Source organism: Sylvia atricapilla, chromosome Z, assembly GCF_009819655.1.
Source record: "Sylvia atricapilla isolate bSylAtr1 chromosome Z, bSylAtr1.pri, whole genome shotgun sequence".
NCBI classification, from domain to species: Eukaryota; Metazoa; Chordata; class Aves; order Passeriformes; family Sylviidae; genus Sylvia; species Sylvia atricapilla.
In genome coordinates, this window is record NC_089174.1 from 81373017 (window position 1) to 81390129 (window position 17113).

Here is a 17113-nt window from a genome sequence, read left to right on the forward strand (position 1 = left end):
GTGTTCCCATGGTCTTGGTATGGAACAGCCCAAGCTTCAAGAATTCCTGCATCTCCCCTTAATGCCATTGTCTGCCCTTGCTTCACTTCTCCAGCTTGCGTCCCTTTTGTTCTGAGAGGAATGACTACAATAATGGTCACTGACCCCACTCCATAATCTGGAATAAGATTGTGTTCCATCCAGCTTTACTCCACACAAGAAAGGAGAGGAAGAAGAAAGAGCAGAGAAGGGCTAAGGAGCCTGGGGACAGGAAAAAGGATGGAGTGGTGGATGGGAAATTTGAGATGCGGTGTGGTACTTCTTCCCCCTTGCCCCCCGTTCAATCCCCATTATTATGCCTATAACCTATTGAGTGTACTATTCCACCTAAGTCCTATCCCCATTCAAATTGAAGTTCAGGAGTGAGTGGAACTGCATTCTATCATTACTTCATTTGGTGTCCAGAGGGTCAGAAAACAGAGGACTTATTTCATAAATTTATACAGGTCAGGAAACATGTTAGAAAGAGTCTCCAAAGATTTTGTTATCTGTATAAAATGCACATCTGGGGGTCTCCCTGTGTGTTTGTTTGACCATGTAAAGGAATAAACACCATTAAGGTAGGGATTTTGAGCCAAAATAATTCAATAATTCATCAGCTGCTTTTATCACATCATTTTCTTACAGCTGACTGCATAAAAGAAGGCTTAGGTGGATTGAATGAAAGATATATTGGTGCAGGTGCCATACACACAGACTGGCCACCTCCTTTACAAAACTCTTGTGTGGTGTAAGTTATAGCTTTGATTTGCTACAGAAAAACAAACTTGTCAAAAATTTCCTGTCCAAGAAGAAAAACCATCTTCATTTATCTGGCTGGTGAGGCAGATCATTTGAGTGTCACCCTGAAATAATTTAAGAGCATCTAGCTATGAAAAATTTCAAAATACTATATAGAGGTTACCTCCAGAGTGTTGTAACATTACAGCAGCTGTTGGTGCTGCCTTACTCAGTTGAGTGACTTTGTGTTCATAATTTGGCTCTATGCCCACAGTCCTAAATGGTTATACTGAATAAATTACAACGGTTCCTTGTTGAGAGAGTTATATGTCTTTGCTGCAACTTTTGCACAGATATAGCATATTTCTTTTAAGATACTTTGATTTTATTCTGATCAACTGCACAGTCTGAGAAACAAACAAACAAAAAAGAGTTTTGAAAGGCTTATAGATAATTCCTGTTCCTTTGCTTCCCTTAAACTAGAAGAGGTTTTTACAGATTATTAGAAATAGGATTGGGATGCCACTGAAAGCCAGATACATTTGAAACACAGTAAGTTAAACTCTTCAAGGTAACTCACTGTGCATAAAAAAATCACATTGGTTATTATCTCATAAACTCTTTTTAAAAAACACTGGGTTTGTCTTGTGCTTTGAAACACATGGCAACTAATACAAAGTAAAAGCCTGATAAGAAGAATAAGGCAAATATAAATATATACAGTATGGTAACATATGAAATAATCAGTGGTATCTTTTTAGCTATGTGCTATTTTAAAAATTTGGCTAGTTTGTCTTTGTGATATGATTTTTCATTTTAATTTTATCTAAACTTATCTAACACACAAGTAAAAAGGAACAGTCCATCTTTTTTATCTGGTGAACCTCACTCAAATTAAATTAAATGAAGCTAAGCATTAGATATTGTCTTTATCTTTGTTGTCTAAGAAGTGCATTTATTTTATATGAAAACCATTGCATCTGCCAAAGCTTAATGCTTTGGGAATTCATGCCAATTTTTCTGTATTTTAAGCTTAGCTTTTTAGGACTATCTTTACTTCAACTAGTATAAACATTTTACATTGTTCCTACATGTGGAGTCATTTTTTTAACCTCAGACAATGAAAAAAAGCTTTAAATTTGATATTTGTTCAAGGTTGGAATTGTATAATGTTTTCATTTGTTTCTGTTTTGTTGCTTTGGGGCTTTTTTATATTGATTTATTGGATTATACTGGTTTAAATAGGATTTCTTTTTGCATTATATTTTGTGTTACAAGATAAAGCAAATAGAAGCAGTATGCAAACTCACTATTTTCTCCTAGAAAGAGGAAGCAATTGTTACCAAAAATAGCCAGACTGAGGTTGAATGCATCAACTTCCAAATTCTGTTTTGGAGAACAATCTCATGCACACACACTTAAAAAGCAAAAAATTATTAATGTTGGGAATACATTAGTGTGAAATTGACATGGGTGCCCAAGAACTGTAAAAGAAGTAAACAGAATTTTAGTTGAATTTCTATAGTTGGAATTTAAGAACCTGCTTTAAATATTTATAAGTGTATATAGGCTTTCGGAGTTGTGCATTACATATACACATGTATTTTCACACATACATTTTTGTGCACGTTCATATAGTGTTAAATATGTATTTATATATGCATTCATTTATGTATCTATACATGTAGATACACACGTTTTTGCAGTGTGTGTGTATATATATGAGAGATGAATTTCGCATTTGAATTCTAGGTTACATCCTGGTTATTTTTCCAAGACATCCTTCTAAAAAGACTGGAATATTCTTAACCTTCAATGAACAGAAAATAGTGAAGAAAAAGCCCTTTACATGAAATCTCCCATATGCTTCTTCAGTTAGCATAACAGCTATGTAGTGGTTTATTCCAGGTGACCAAAAGCTTGGCCCACTTAAAATTAATTGGGAAAGGATTTAATTTTGTATCTGTGAGCAACAGGCAAAAAATGATCCACACTTAGATTTTAAAACCTGCTAGCTGCTTGTTCTAGTGGTTTCCATACCAGGGGCATATAACATTGTGTTGGAGTCCAGAACATTCCCTTGGATGGCCTGGGACCCGAGGAAGGGAATTTGAACCCTGGACAGGGGGTTGTGGAGCCGGTCCAGGGGGCTCAGAGACCTTGGCACAGAGCCCAGGAAAACACTGGGTTTGATTTTAATCCATGGGAGAGGCTTCTGACACTGAGAAAGGAATTACAAACCACCAGGATGTGAAAACAGTAGTTTAGTACAGTAGACGATACAGAATTTAGTAGTTTTAGAGTTTATAGAATAGAGTTAAATGGGGACAAGATGGTGGAATTTGGGTGGTATCTCATGTACTTCTCCTTCTTCCTCGTCCTCCATCTTTTGGGGTGGTGATGACACAAAGTAGTTAGAGTGGATTGGAGCAAAGTAGAAATGTCACTTTTAGTGTGGGCACTGGGCATTGGCACAAAATAGTAAATAACCAGTACGTAGTTATCTGTATAAATGTTAGGGGACATCCCCTGAGGCGGGCAGTCGCCTCGTGTCCCAGCTGCTGTCTGGACCTCGGCTGGGAGCAGAGAAAATTCTGAGATAATGAATAATAAATAAACAACACAAGAAACCTGAAAACAGACCTTGAGGACTCTGCTTTTTTACACTGACGCGACTCAGGGCTTTTAGAGGGCCAAGGACTTTAAACCACCTAAATCTCGGGTGAGGAAACCCCCTTGACAACATTGCATTTGCATGCTTGTGTTTAGCTCCGCAGTTGCTTTCCATGTGACTAAATACCTGATATTTTGTTAGTATGAGTCGGAAGGAATTGATTCAATGCTAAGTATTCCTGTAGAATGTTTACTTATTGGTATTTCTCTGTTATGAAAAGTATTTTAGTCTATAAGTCACGCTATGGTATACAGTCTTATTTGCCTTTCTAGTTGTGGGTCTTTCCTACAGTTGCACCTACCATGTAGCAGAAAAGTGAGAGGAAACTACTAGTAGCTGGTTATTCTCTGGTGTGAGATCTTTGCTTTTTATTTTGCAGCAGCATCTTGACATTATATTTAAAATGAACCATCACAGTCTTTTTCCTGATCTGAGTTGGAGTTCATGCTTTTTTTTCCCCAAAAGTGTGCCATCTCTGATCTTAATGTGCAGTATCTGCTTTATCCCCAGTTAAATCACCTTGATTTTCAGACTAACTTCTCCTTAACTGGTTCATAAACTGTTTTTCACAACTGCTTACAAAGCCTAGCCTTTCCTAGTGCAAAAACTCTTCATCACTTAAGTAATTTCTTCTGAGACTACACATGGATTTTTGTAGACCTCAAGAAATACTAGAACACATGAACTAACTGTAAATTATCTATTCCACGTACGTGTTGCTCGTAATCCTGATAATGCAATAATTCTCTACTGAAATTAAAGAACATCACCAGAAATAGTATTTTTGAAGACTTCAACAATATTTCATTTCTTTTCCCTTAAACACTCAACAAATTAAAATAATTCCTGTTTCAGACCTAAGATCAACTGCCTTAAAATGGCTTTCACTGCTAGTGAAGCAAAGGCTGGACAGCTAGAGGATTTTGTAACTCTATTATGTTTCTACCCATGGGGCTGGCTTCTGTGTATTTGGCAGTTTAGTTTGAATACAATTCTTTTGTTCTGTCTGATCTGTGTCATAAGAGAAAAAATGGACATAATGAAGAATTTCCTCATGGTTGTTAAGGGTTGGAAAGGACTGTCCAGGGAGGTGGTGGAGTGAACATCCCTGGAGATGTTCAAGAAACAGCTGGACATGACACTTCGTGCTATGCTGTAGTTGATAAGGCAGTGATTGGTGAAAGATTGCATTCAATGAGCTCAGAGGCCCCTTCCTACCTAAAAGATTCTGGTAGAATCAGGCTAGTGGAATCAGCTCAATCAGATCAGATACAGTAAATACTGTCCTATATACCCTTGAGGGTTCTGAGACTTGCCAATGACTACTCCTATACTTTTCAAACATTTGTGCAGTCTGTTTCCGCAAATATGAGAATCTGCTTGTACCTTTCCAAGCAGGCTGAAAAAGAGAACTCCAGACAACAGCAGTATTCTTTACAAAACATGCTGCTTTATGCCATAAGACGGTAGCTATGGGATAAAAAACCTACCCTAAAACAAGAATATGGAGTAAATTGCCAGCTGTGCAGCATGGCAGAGACATCAGAGTAGAATACTGACAGATTACTGTTGTAAATTGATGATGGTTTCAAAAGGTAGCATGCTGATAGAGCAAGGTCCAGACATTAGGATCTGGGTTTTGGAATTCACTTCTTGTCATATACACTGAAATGATGTACAGTCTTCTGGCTTACAACTTTACCTGGGCAGGTAGTCTTATAACACAGTCTTGTAACTATGTATGGGTTTCTACTGCACTGGAATTATGGATATTAAAGGCTGATATCTATGAAAATGAATATACAGAATACATTTACCAAGGAATAATATACCAGTATAAAAATGCCAAGATACAAGATATACTATCTGTCAAAGATTTGATTTCATCTATATTTCATACAAAATACTTACGTGACAGGCAAACACATTAAGATACATTTAAATATTTATATCTCTAAACATATTGGAGAACCCAAATAAACATATATCATCATTATCCTGTATTTTTTCAGGCAGCAGACTTTACAGGAAAACAAGCACTGAAGCAAATTAAAGAAAAGGGACTCAAACGACGACTGGTATATCTCACCCTGGACACAGATAATGTTGATCCAGAGGGAAATGAGAGCGTCTGGCACAATGGCAAGGCAAGGACTATAGTTCATGTTGCAAAAAAATCAGTCTTAATTCTCCATGAACAGAATCTTTGTGTTTCAAGTGTGAATGCATTATTTCTACTTTATTGGCACATAAAACTTTGAAGCTATGAGAAACACTCTAACCTTCAAGCAGGAAGTAAGACTAACTAAATACCTACAGAGAAGTGTGAAGTGCTGCCAAGTCACTGAAGCTAGGGTTGGAACAGACTAAAGCATTGTCATCCATTCTCTTCTTCTGCAAGTTCACTGCTGTCAGAGGAAAACACTTTTGCTACTCAAAAGAAATGAAACAACAGCAAAATTTGAGGCTCTACATTTCGGTACAGATTATGTGTTGAAATACTCACTAGCAGTTAAATTGTTATAGATAATGAACATATGCATGTGTATTGTATATGTTCCAGTGAAAACTTAATTGAACATGGTAAGTATATGGTATTTTTTCAAAAAGCAAAACCTTCCCAGTTTCAGGTGGTACTCTCTGTTGAGAATATTATGAACTGCATGACACACTTGACACTTGCATGATGTCTAAAGTGTATAAACCAAAAAGTGAGATGTCTAAAAAGTGAGATATCTACTTGTTTGGGTTGTTGGCTGGGTTGGTTTTTTGTTGTTGTTGTTGTTTGGTTTTTGGGGTTTTTTTGGTGTGTTGTTGTTTTTGTTTGTCTGTTTGTTTTGGGGAGTCTTTTGTTTGTTTTTGTTTTTGTTTTCAGAAAATCTCACTGCATCTTGAAAATAAATACAATTGGTTTCGGTTTTTTTCAGGTTATTGGCAATACCACGTCTGGATGTTTCAGTTATGGAGTTCAGCAAAGTCTGGCTTTTGCGTATGTTCCCATGGAACTCAGCAAAATTGGACAGAAATTGGAAGTTGAACTTCTAGGTAAAAATTATCCAGCAACCATTATACAGGAGCCACTGGTGCTGACTGAGCCAACAAGAATGCACCTTCAGAGAAAGGGTGAAAGTCCCAAAATGTAAACACAGATGAAGATACAGCAAAATGTGCAGTAGGAAATAGTACTATTATTATGCATAAAATTAACAGAATTAAACTACTCCAATTTTCTAATTACTAAACATGAGATCTTCACTGCCATACATGAGTGAGAAATCCAACAGCATTATTTCCTACTTCCTTGTATGTCTGTTCACATTAGAGAGCTGAGCAGAGGTGAAGAGCTGCCATGTGTTCTGCTTGTCAGTGCACTTGTGAGCAGAACATGGCAGGGAATGAGCACATCATGGATTCAGCTTCCTCCCACATCAGCTGGCAGATCCGCATTAATCTGTACAAGAAATTGCTCTTGATTCTATCCAATAGCAAATTTCTTCCCCTCTGTCACACTCACAGTTCCTCCTTTGCGTGCCCTTGAGGTAAGCTAGCTTATCTTGCCTTCTTTATATGAGAATATCAAGCTTACCATAAAATCATGCCACTAGTTCTACACAGAATGCTTCATAAGGAATTGAAAGACATCCCATTAACCATTAAAGTAATAAAGGCATTATTAAAGGTAAATTGAACTCTTGACGTTTTTTCTCTGTGTGTCAGCCTGGCAGAAGTTCTCTTAGCAGACCAAAATCTAGTTCTTCTCAGTGAAACAGTTATAGGAAGCCCATTCTTTACTATTTTACATAAATCAGCTAGTATATTACATGTAATATCCTACAATAAACAGTATGTTATTGTTCAATTTCTGAACAAAGCCTAAATTACAGATTTATTGTAATAACTCTGATCCACTGACTGGACAAAGAGGGTCATTTTTTTCTTACTGTTAATTATAGATTGAAGCAACAGTAAGAGCCCTATATTATTACACAGAAATATTAGCAATGAAAAAATGTAATTAAATTCACAGTAAGGAGCTTCATTGAGTGTTAAATATTCAATAACCTAGGTATAAGCAGCATTGGGATATGATGGGGACACACTTAATTAATTAAAACTCATCTGGAATTCAATAATATTCTGAACAATTCTTTAGAATAACAGTGTTAAAGTTTCCAACTTAGTAATGCTGTTCTTTAGGCTACAGATAAATGATTTCAAAGTATGTATGAATCACATCCAAAATGCACTTTCTTAAAGAGAGTTGGTGCCTCTAAATCTTCAGCAAAGAAGCAAGTGTATAAATAGTATATACCACGAGAAACACAATTTGAGTAATGAATGCTCACTCTTGATAAAATAATCTGACATTACATTGTGCTGTTTTGACTATCTTTTACAAAGCAGGTCAAAATTAAATATGTGAGGTTTGCCAGGTTTGCATGTACTAATATTTCAAGTGAAAAATCCAATTAGAAATTATTCTCTGCTATACTTTCATAAGTGACTCTGTATTTTGCTGAACCTTTAAAATGTTATATTTTTAAAGATAACATTATTTGTAATGAGGCACTTAAACACTGTGACTCTGTCAGCATTTAAGAAATCTGGAGTACAACATGTAGCTATATGCTTTTACTTAGACTATGGAGGAAAAGAGGAATGCTTAGGAACATTGTTCTGAAATTCAGTATTTCCCAAGATTATGCATATTCAATAGACACCACATCCTGGAGTGTAATGTAACAGTTACTCTGAGACAGATTCACCTATACTTTCCTAATTAGCTTTGCTATGCCAAAGGTGTTCCAACAGTGCTTCCATATCCCAGCCTGACAGTTAGAATCAGGTCTCTAACTTCTTTTCTGACTCAGAAGGAAGATTAATAAGTCAGCCGGATCAGTCTGACTGTAGAAGGGACAGGCTTTCTGTAGCCTGAGCAAAGAGTAGCAAAGAATAGCAGATACAATTCCTACAGTCAAGTGAACTCAGAACCCGTACCCTCCAGCTGCTTGTACTTGCATTTTGAGCTGTGGCCTCCCAGCCCCTAATTTCTCTGTGTCACTGATGCTGACTTCTGTCATTTTGCAGTGTAGTATTATACCAGCCCAGACACTGATTTCTTTGGGAGTTTCTCACTGACAGCTCTTGTCCCCCAGGTCTCACCAGGACCAAGCCTTGGCCAATTAGTGGAAGCTGTATGAGGAGTGGCTGAGGTCACAGCTACACTGTGAGAGACAGGCACTGATTTCTTCCCTGTGGTGACCAGTGACAGAACCCAAGGGAATGGCCTGAAGCTTAGCTGGGGGAGGTTTAGGTTGGACATTATGAGAAAGGTTCTTCACCCACAGGGTTTTAGGTGCTGGACCAGGTTCCCCAGGGAAATGGTCATTCAAGCACTGTTTTCGGACAATGCTTTCAGGCACACAGTGTGATTCTTGGGGTTGTCAAGTGGAAGGCTAGAAGCTGTACTCAATGAGCCTTGCAGGTCCTTTCCAATTCAGCATATTCCATGGTTCTAAATTTCATTTAACTTCAAGATTTAGATAAGCTAACAATGTGTCATGATGTTTCTGGGTCAAGGCAATATAGTTTCTTTATTGCAGCCAACTTACAAGACTAAAACCACTTCCAGTTCATCACTGACCACATGTAAGGCAAATATCTTGTTGCTCTCTGTTACTTCTTAAGAATGTCTGTGCTTTCTCTTTAGAAATTAATTCAGGAGCAGAAACAACAGAAGTAGTTTTAAGCAAGGATTGCTGAGAATTAGAAGTGCCATATCTGTGATGGCAGTGTTTGAAAGTGCTTCCTAGTTGACTTGGCTTCTTTTTATTTCTCTGATACCCAAGTCAGCTTACTGAATATTCATGAGAACAGCTCAACATTGCATTCTGCACAGCATGGATAACTGAAACAGTATCAAGACAAAGATTTAAAAATCATGCCCGCATACAGGTTCATATATGTAAGTCAGTCCTTTAAAGTTATTTTTTAAAAAAGTACATAAACCTGAAAAACGATGTGGGGGAAGTGTTCAGCAGCTATCGTAGTTTCCCGTCACTTCTTTTCGTTACAGATTAAGATAGGATGTTGCCTAAACTCGTGCCAAGACACAGCAAGAGGAAGTGAATAAGAGGAAGAATGTTTAATGTTATTGAGTTTTAAGAGAGCTTCTAACCAATCAAACAGAAATACCAGTGTAGAAAGACTGGTAGGGACTTCTTTAGAGTGTTTCTCAATCCCATCAGCTAACAGAGGAGACACATCTGCAATAAGGTGAAAAAATGACTGTTGGTCATCTAGGAAATTTTCTGAAATAGCAAAATCAGGATATGTAAAGAGCAGTTGTTCCAGACACTTCTGTTTGCCATTTCCCTATATTTTCCCCTCTCCAGAGTTTTTGCACATCAGAGCAGATGTTACTATTTTTGTTCCAAGTTTCCATATGCTATGGCAAAAAGTGTGCAGTGCATGCTCTGTATGGCATGATAAATCCACACTGATACTGTGACCTTGTGTGTCACTCTACTGACTTCTTTAATCACTGATCCCAAAACAACATCCAAATTATTCAACCCCAAATTCAGAAAAAAACAAACTGAAACATCAGAGACTGAACACAGGCCATTTTCTGGATTTATTCTTTTGATTCAAATGAGTACTGTCTGATAGAAATAGGTTTTTTCTGACTGGGATTCCAATTCCCTCAACTAGTAATAAATTAAATAAAACCCCCGAAATACTAGAAAATATGACAGGCAGCAACATCCAAACTGTGACTGTGCAGTATCTGCAGTACATATTTAAGACAGTTCAATGTAATGTCTTAACTTCAGGCAACCAGGTTATAGTTCTAGTGGAATAGGAAAACCAGTTCAAATATTTTGATAATTCTCTACAAAGAAATATGAATTAAGCTACATTTGAACAGCATGATAATTTTGGAAATATGAAAGATGAATAGAAATTTCAATTTTTGTTTCAAAATTTCCTGTTTCACCAGCACTGTGTGGATTTTCAAAGTACTTATTTTGAGAGAACAAAAGGGAATGTGCTAACATTTGAATGGAACTTCACCTGTAATAAGGACATGGAAGAAGTTAGAAAAATGAACAGTTCAGTGGGACATTTGACACTGGTCATGGGATCTGAACTAGAAACAAGATAAATTGGAACTTTCCAGCTTTTGTACAGTATGAATCACATTTCAAGAAAGAAAATACTAGTCATAGTCACATACCATTTTGTCAGTGATCCTGGAATTTACTTTGTAGAAAACTGACTTTAGGACAGTACTGTTGCTTTTTGATCCAGTACTGACTGTAGATTGTAGTACATTCTCATTGTAGAAAAAAGATGGCATCACTCATCATAGCTGTTGTTTTCAAGCCACCAGGGAAACCTGTGGGTTTTGTAAGAAACTCAACCTAGTAGATTCATCTACTAAACTTCATTAATATAAGCAGGAGCTTGCTTTCTACAGAGACTTGTCAGAAAATAGTCAGGAGTCTAGTATACTCAATATTTGGCTTTCTAACCAAGAAAAACAAATTTTAATGTGGACTGTTCTTTTGCCTGTTACCAAATGGCTATATAAACTTGGGAATATGCATATTTACCATTCCAGCTAAATGGGAAATAGATGGTTATTTGGTCTTCCACTGGACACTGGAATTTATGTGTATTCCATAGATGAACAAAATTCACCAGAGCTGACAGCGATTTCTGTCCTTTCACTCTCTTAGATTTTACATCCAGATTATAGCTAAGGTGATGGTTGTTTGCAATATTGCTTTAGATGGTTACATGGTTTGAAGAAACAGCCCCACTGACATTGCTGCTATTTCTGCCTCTGTGTTACTTCACTTCCTTATTACACTGCAACAGTCACAAGGATCATCTTACAGCCCGACCTCGATCTAGGCTTCCCATCCGAATGGACAAAATGGAGAGGAAAAAAGCACTAGCATTATGATTTTGCAAGGTGTTGGGAGTTGAAGGGGGAGGGAGGACTCACGGGTCTCTCTTGTGCATGTGTGTGTGCGTGCACTAGCAGCTGATGCTGACAGGAGAGTTTCTCCAGCAGAAATAATCCCTGCCTTGCTCAGCTCAGCTGCATCTTTAGTGATGGTTGCAACTTGTTTTTTACAAGTTTTTGTCCGGCACATTGGCCAGCCAGCAGCAAGGCCATGTGTGTGTTGCAGCTGCCTCACCGTACTTACACACAGAATAAGCTCTGTAGGGAGTAGTAATTAAAGATGGATGAGCTGCTATGAAGGCAGAAGTAACAGTCCAGATAATTTTACAAGAATGTACCCTGTCCTGTCCTCATACTGACTTCCTTAAAACCACAGATGACTTGAGACACAAGCTCGCACACAGCTCCCCGCTTGCCCTGGGGAAGGCTCCGAGGTTTCCACTGGGTGTTAATGGAGGAGTTGAAGCAAGACAACATTGGAAGGGGCTGCCAGCATCAGCGGGTTGCCCACCTTGCCGACACCGACAGCACCTTTACAATTTCTTTTTTAAGAAGAAAAAAGAAAAAGGCTGCAGCAGCGCAGAGCAGCACGCCCCGGCCCGGCCCCTCAGGCGGGCCCAGCGCCGCCCCGCCCGCCCCGTGGGCCGCGCCGTGCGCTGTGCGGGCGGAGCCCGGCTCGGGGCGGGCCCGGCCGGGCGGCGGCGCCGCGGCCCAGTTCCTGATGGCGGGGATGGCGGGGATGGCGGGCATGGCGCGGTGGCTGGGCGTGCCGTGCCCCTGCTTCGGCCGGCTGCTGTGCCTGTGCCTGCCGCTGTGCCTGCCGCTGTGCCTGCCGCGCCCGGCGGCGGCGCGCCCGCCCGCCCCGCACCTGGTGCTGGTGCTGGCCGATGACCTGGGCTGGGGCGACGTGGGCTGGCACGGCTCTGCCATCCGCACGCCTCGGCTGGACGCGCTGGGGGCGGGCGGCGTGCGGCTGGAGCGCTACTACACCCAGCCGCTGTGCACGCCGTCCCGCAGCCAGCTGCTCTCGGGCCGCTACCAGGTAGGGCGGCTGCTCCCGGTCCCTGCCGCGCTGCCCCGGGATGCTGCGGGCGCTCCGCTTGCCCCCGAGCCGCTGGGGCTGGCGGGGTCTCTGTGGGGAGAGGGCTGCGCTGCGGAAACCGGCTGCTCTGAACGCAAACTTGCCTTTGCCCTGCGAGCTCGGGAGTAAACTAGATGTGGAATCAGTGCGAGTTGCTCTGTTCCAGAAAAGCCAGGGTGCCCTTAATGCTTCGGTTGGATTAACAGGCACGGCAGCCTGTCGTGGTAGGTATCCCTGCCTTAGTCGTCTTACTCCTGGATATTTTTCCACTGGACAGGCACAAAGTCGAGACGCAGGGAGAACCAGATTGGCACCACTTGTTCAGTTTTTGCAACATGTTTTCTAGTAAAACACCCAAATGCGTGACAAGCTGTGCATTCACCTCCACCTGGTGCTGGAGGTGTGGATGTACCGCGCTCCATCAGAGTGTGTGCATAGAGTGAGCATTAGTCTGGGTCGAAATAGTTCGTAGTCATTATCCTGATTTTTTTTTTCCTCCTAGTTGTACAGGTGTAAGATTTGGGCTTTATAATACTGGTATCGTTCTCCCCTTTCCCATCCTTTTTGCCATTTTGCCAGAAACATGGGGAGTGGGGAAAAAGTATGGACACACAGCATGGACAGAAGGAAGAAACTCATACAGGATTAAGTGGGTTTCACAAACTTCCCTTCTGTCTCAAGGCGTCCTGCACATCCTTGTTAACCGTAGTGATTGCGAAATGAACTGCTCCAAATGAAAGAAAATAAATGTCATCCTGTATTAGTGGATGCTATCTTTTGTTGCAGGAAGGTTGTTCTCAGTGATGCTCTTTCCAAGCAACATTCATTTGTCCTGTTACTGGAAATTCCAAAAATGAATAGTGATGACTAGGAAAAATTTACATTATTTTTACGAACCTTTAAGTTGTTCTATTAAATAACATAAAATATTTTAACATAAAATATTTTTTCATAGTGACTAATTTTAAAATACAGTTCACACTCTGAACGTGCTTTCCAAGAAAGGGGCCACTGCTGCATCACATCTTAAAAGTGGACATTGAAAATACCTATAGTTCAGTCTGGATTTAAATTCATCCTGTATATCTGGCTTGATAATTTAATAATATTTGTGTTGGCCGTGTTGTAACTGAGTAAAATAATATTAGAAAATAGAAGTATTTTTTTAATACAGGAGACATTCTGTGCGCCAGTAATTATGCAGCAGATAATTATATTATGGAGTAAATATATGAGATCTTTGTGGTTTTTTTTTTAATTGTTTTACTGTGGGTATGATTAACAGTTGCTTAGAAGCTTGAGAAAGTAACCTAAATCTAGTCCTCTCTGGAGCTGAAATTTTGGTAGTCACCTTGCAATCCGTATGAAAGAAAAACAATGGTATTGGTCTAAGTTAATGATAGGGGTTTTTTATTGCCTCCTTCTCCTTTTTCTGATTTTCCAGATATAGTGCAAGAGATTGCAATGCAAGTGTCATTCTGTATATTAATGTTTTCTGTAATACAGCATTTAAAATATTTTTTATAAATAATAGAAAATGTATACTATAATTTAAGTTTTGGAACCTCCTTGTTAAAAGAAAATGAGGAAGTAGTAGGCCCTTTAGGAAAGGACTTTACCCACTTGCCGAAGACCAGGGCTTATTTGTTTTAAAAGTCAGTTCAGAGAGTTGCTGAATTTCAAAGCAATGGTTTGAAAGTTAATTGTGCAGCTTGCTACACTGGTGTGCTTAGTAGAGTCATAAGATCTGGTGTAATCTGCTCCAGGGCATCTTGGAGGCTTTGTGCTTTGACACATACAGATTGCTAGAAATACTTAACATATAGACAAGATATATATACTTGTATGTTTACAGACCTAGGTTTAGGGTAGTGCCTTTTTTATTGTGAAAAAGACAGGGAAGTTGACAAAAGCCAGCTTATAGTATCAGTAACTGAGGAAGTTCCTCATATCAAGCATGGTATACTAACTCATAGTATTGTTGTCAGTGATGGTTTTGTAAAGAAATACAAAATTCACCATTTAGGAAGACTGAAAACTTTAGTAGAACTATTAAATATCAGATCTAGTCGGTGTAAAGCTTATGTCATCCCCATATGCAAATGCTTTCAATAGTGCTTGTACTCATTTAAAGCATGTAAATAAATATACAGGTGTATGTATATAATGTCCATTTGGAAAAATAACAGAAAACTAGTTTTCTTTTATTGACCTTTCCTCCAGTGATAGTTCTCTGATACAGGCAAAAGCTTGACAGCTTCACCTGCCATCTGCACTTCTGCCTATTTCAATCCCATTTAAAATCTCTCACTCTGCCTTGAGATGTCTTCAAACATGGTAATTCCTACCTGTCTGGTTTCTAGCTAAAAGCATAAAAGGCTTTGTGTTTGGGTTTTTTTTGTTTGTTTTGGGTTTTTTAAAATTGTGCTTAATTTATGCTTGGGAAGATGCTGCCTCTTGCAGTGCTATTTTCTTGTTTTCCTCCATGGAACCCCTGCCCTCCACCTGCAGCTTCCTCATCATCCTCAGTGCTGCATTGGTAAAATGAAGAGCCCCTAAAACTAATGCTAATCTCTAATGCAGCTTGTAATGCTTCTTTTTGGGCCTGCTTATAAATTAACTCATGGGCTGCACTGTAAGTGATCTCTCACGCTTCTTTTCTCTGCTAGATCCACACAGGTTTACAACACCAGATAATTTGGCCATGCCAGCCCAGCTGCCTGCCACTGGATGAGAAACTCCTCCCAGAGTTACTTCAAGAGGCAGGATATGTTACTCACATGGTGGGGAAGTGGCATTTGGGGATGTACAGAAAAGAATGCCTTCCAACCCGCAGAGGATTTGACACTTACTTTGGTAATGGTTTGATTTAACATGGACAATAAATGCAGGGTTAAAAGGATGAGAAACTGCCCCATTCTTGAAACAACAGTAGATAGTACTGTTGATTTATAAGTAAAGCTGTACCTGGGTATGTGTATTTCCACAGTATCACTGCTTAAAAAATGATAATGCCTTAAATATATCCTGAAGCTTTACAGCTTATTGAAGAAAGTATCTGAATTACTGTGTGGCTCCAAGTAAGGTATTTCTCTCTTACCATTTTCCCTTACCCCTCCCTCCTTCCCAGAGTTAACTTTTTCCTCCAAATTCTCTGTCTCCTACCTACAACAGCACAGGGGAACAGGGAATGGGGGTTACAGCCAATTTGTGTAGCTTTGGTTTTCCAGAGCTGGTAGTGAGATGGTGTGAAAGCCTTTGTAAAGTAGTATCCAAAAAATCACAAGTTAGGAAGTGAAACTGTCAGTCTAAACAATAGATTGTCCAAGTGTGAGTGTGTTACTTGCAGACCAATTTGTAGCTACCCATTGTTTATTGTTCCAAGTGTGGTTTGTGCTCCTGTCCCAGTATTAATCCCGTGTACATTAGTTTTGCACAAATGTCACTGATGCTATGTAACTTGGGCTGTCTGTTCTGCACAGCACTGAGTTCAGAGGTCCATCTCCACCTGGTTGTTTTTAAGACACTTTTCTTGAGCAATGAATTTCAAAATAGTTCATTTCAATGCAGAAGCTTCCGTTGGTCTTGTCTAACCTGAGGCTTAAATGAAGACTGTTACTGTGCTATGTGTGTGCCTTTTATAAACTATGTTAATCCAGACATTAGGTGGGAAAAACTGTTCCCTTAGATAATTTACTTTTTTTCATTCTTCAGGGAGCTCAGGGCCGTGGTTTCTCAACTGAATTAAGCTACTATATGTGGATTAGAATATAATGGCTCATGGCTCAAACATTTGTGCTTTCTCCCTTCACAGGAGCTTGGGATCTTTTTGATGGTATAGGTGTAGATAGGCTGCTCTTCCTTGTGGTGCCTTACCCTGGCACTGAGCAGCCTTTTAATGCAGGAACCTGAGGACAGGCTGGTGCTGGGTATGGTTTTTGGGTGCCCAGTGTGACATTATTTTTCAGGGGATGTACTGGTTTAATATCTTGCAATACTCCTGTGATTCCAGTAGGCATCATTTATGGCTAGAGGTGTTTGATTCCATGGCACATGTGAGGCAGTCTCCCCCAGTGGGCATTCAGAATGGAAAAAGTGCAACATGTTCCTCTGAGTACCTTGATGTAAACAGTCTGCTTATAAAATCACTTTATTTTTTGAAAGACTACCCATTTTTTCCTCCTAAGAACACAGTAGACATTTATACTGTATTTAAGATAACTTTACTTTTTTTGTAAATTTGTTTTTGCAGAAATTACTTGCTGCAGTTGCTGAAAGAAAAGTTCAAGTAAATTTCTTCTGTCTTGGATTTTTGTCCGAAGTTCTTTTTTTGGCAGAACATAAGACTGTATTTTTTTCAGATTCATCCATTTTTTCAGGATATTGGAGGACAATTCTAAAATCTAATTTAAAACCTAATTTTTGAGATTCAGGTGGTCTTGAAAAGCTTTATTTGTGACTGCTAAAATACAAGGGCTTTCTCCTTGCGTGACAGGCTAGCCCTAGGTAGGAGCAAATCTATACATGTGGAATTTTTTCTCAATTTCTTTTGGATATCTCTAAATTATAGTGTCTTCTCTTCACCAGCTGGTGTCAGCAGTGGATCAGAAATTGCATTACA

The 17113-nt window shown here is 39.4% G+C and overlaps 2 protein-coding genes across 2 annotated transcripts in view; both read left to right on the top strand.

Moving 5' to 3' along the window:
* The window catches only part of DMGDH (dimethylglycine dehydrogenase), a 40887-nt gene extending 33770 nt beyond the window's left edge, over positions 1-7117 (top strand). The window contains exons 15-16 of the mRNA XM_066338500.1: positions 5446-5580; positions 6361-7117. Coding sequence (XP_066194597.1) covers positions 5446-5580; positions 6361-6576 — 351 coding nt within the window. The 3' untranslated portion in view covers positions 6577-7117. The remainder of the gene's footprint in view (positions 1-5445; positions 5581-6360) is intronic.
* Positions 7118-12159: 5042 nt separating this feature from the next.
* ARSB (arylsulfatase B) overlaps positions 12160-17113 on the top strand; it is a 64230-nt gene continuing 59276 nt past the window's right edge. Inside the window, exons 1-2 of the mRNA XM_066338524.1 lie at positions 12160-12453; positions 15162-15348. Coding sequence (XP_066194621.1) covers positions 12160-12453; positions 15162-15348 — 481 coding nt within the window. The remainder of the gene's footprint in view (positions 12454-15161; positions 15349-17113) is intronic.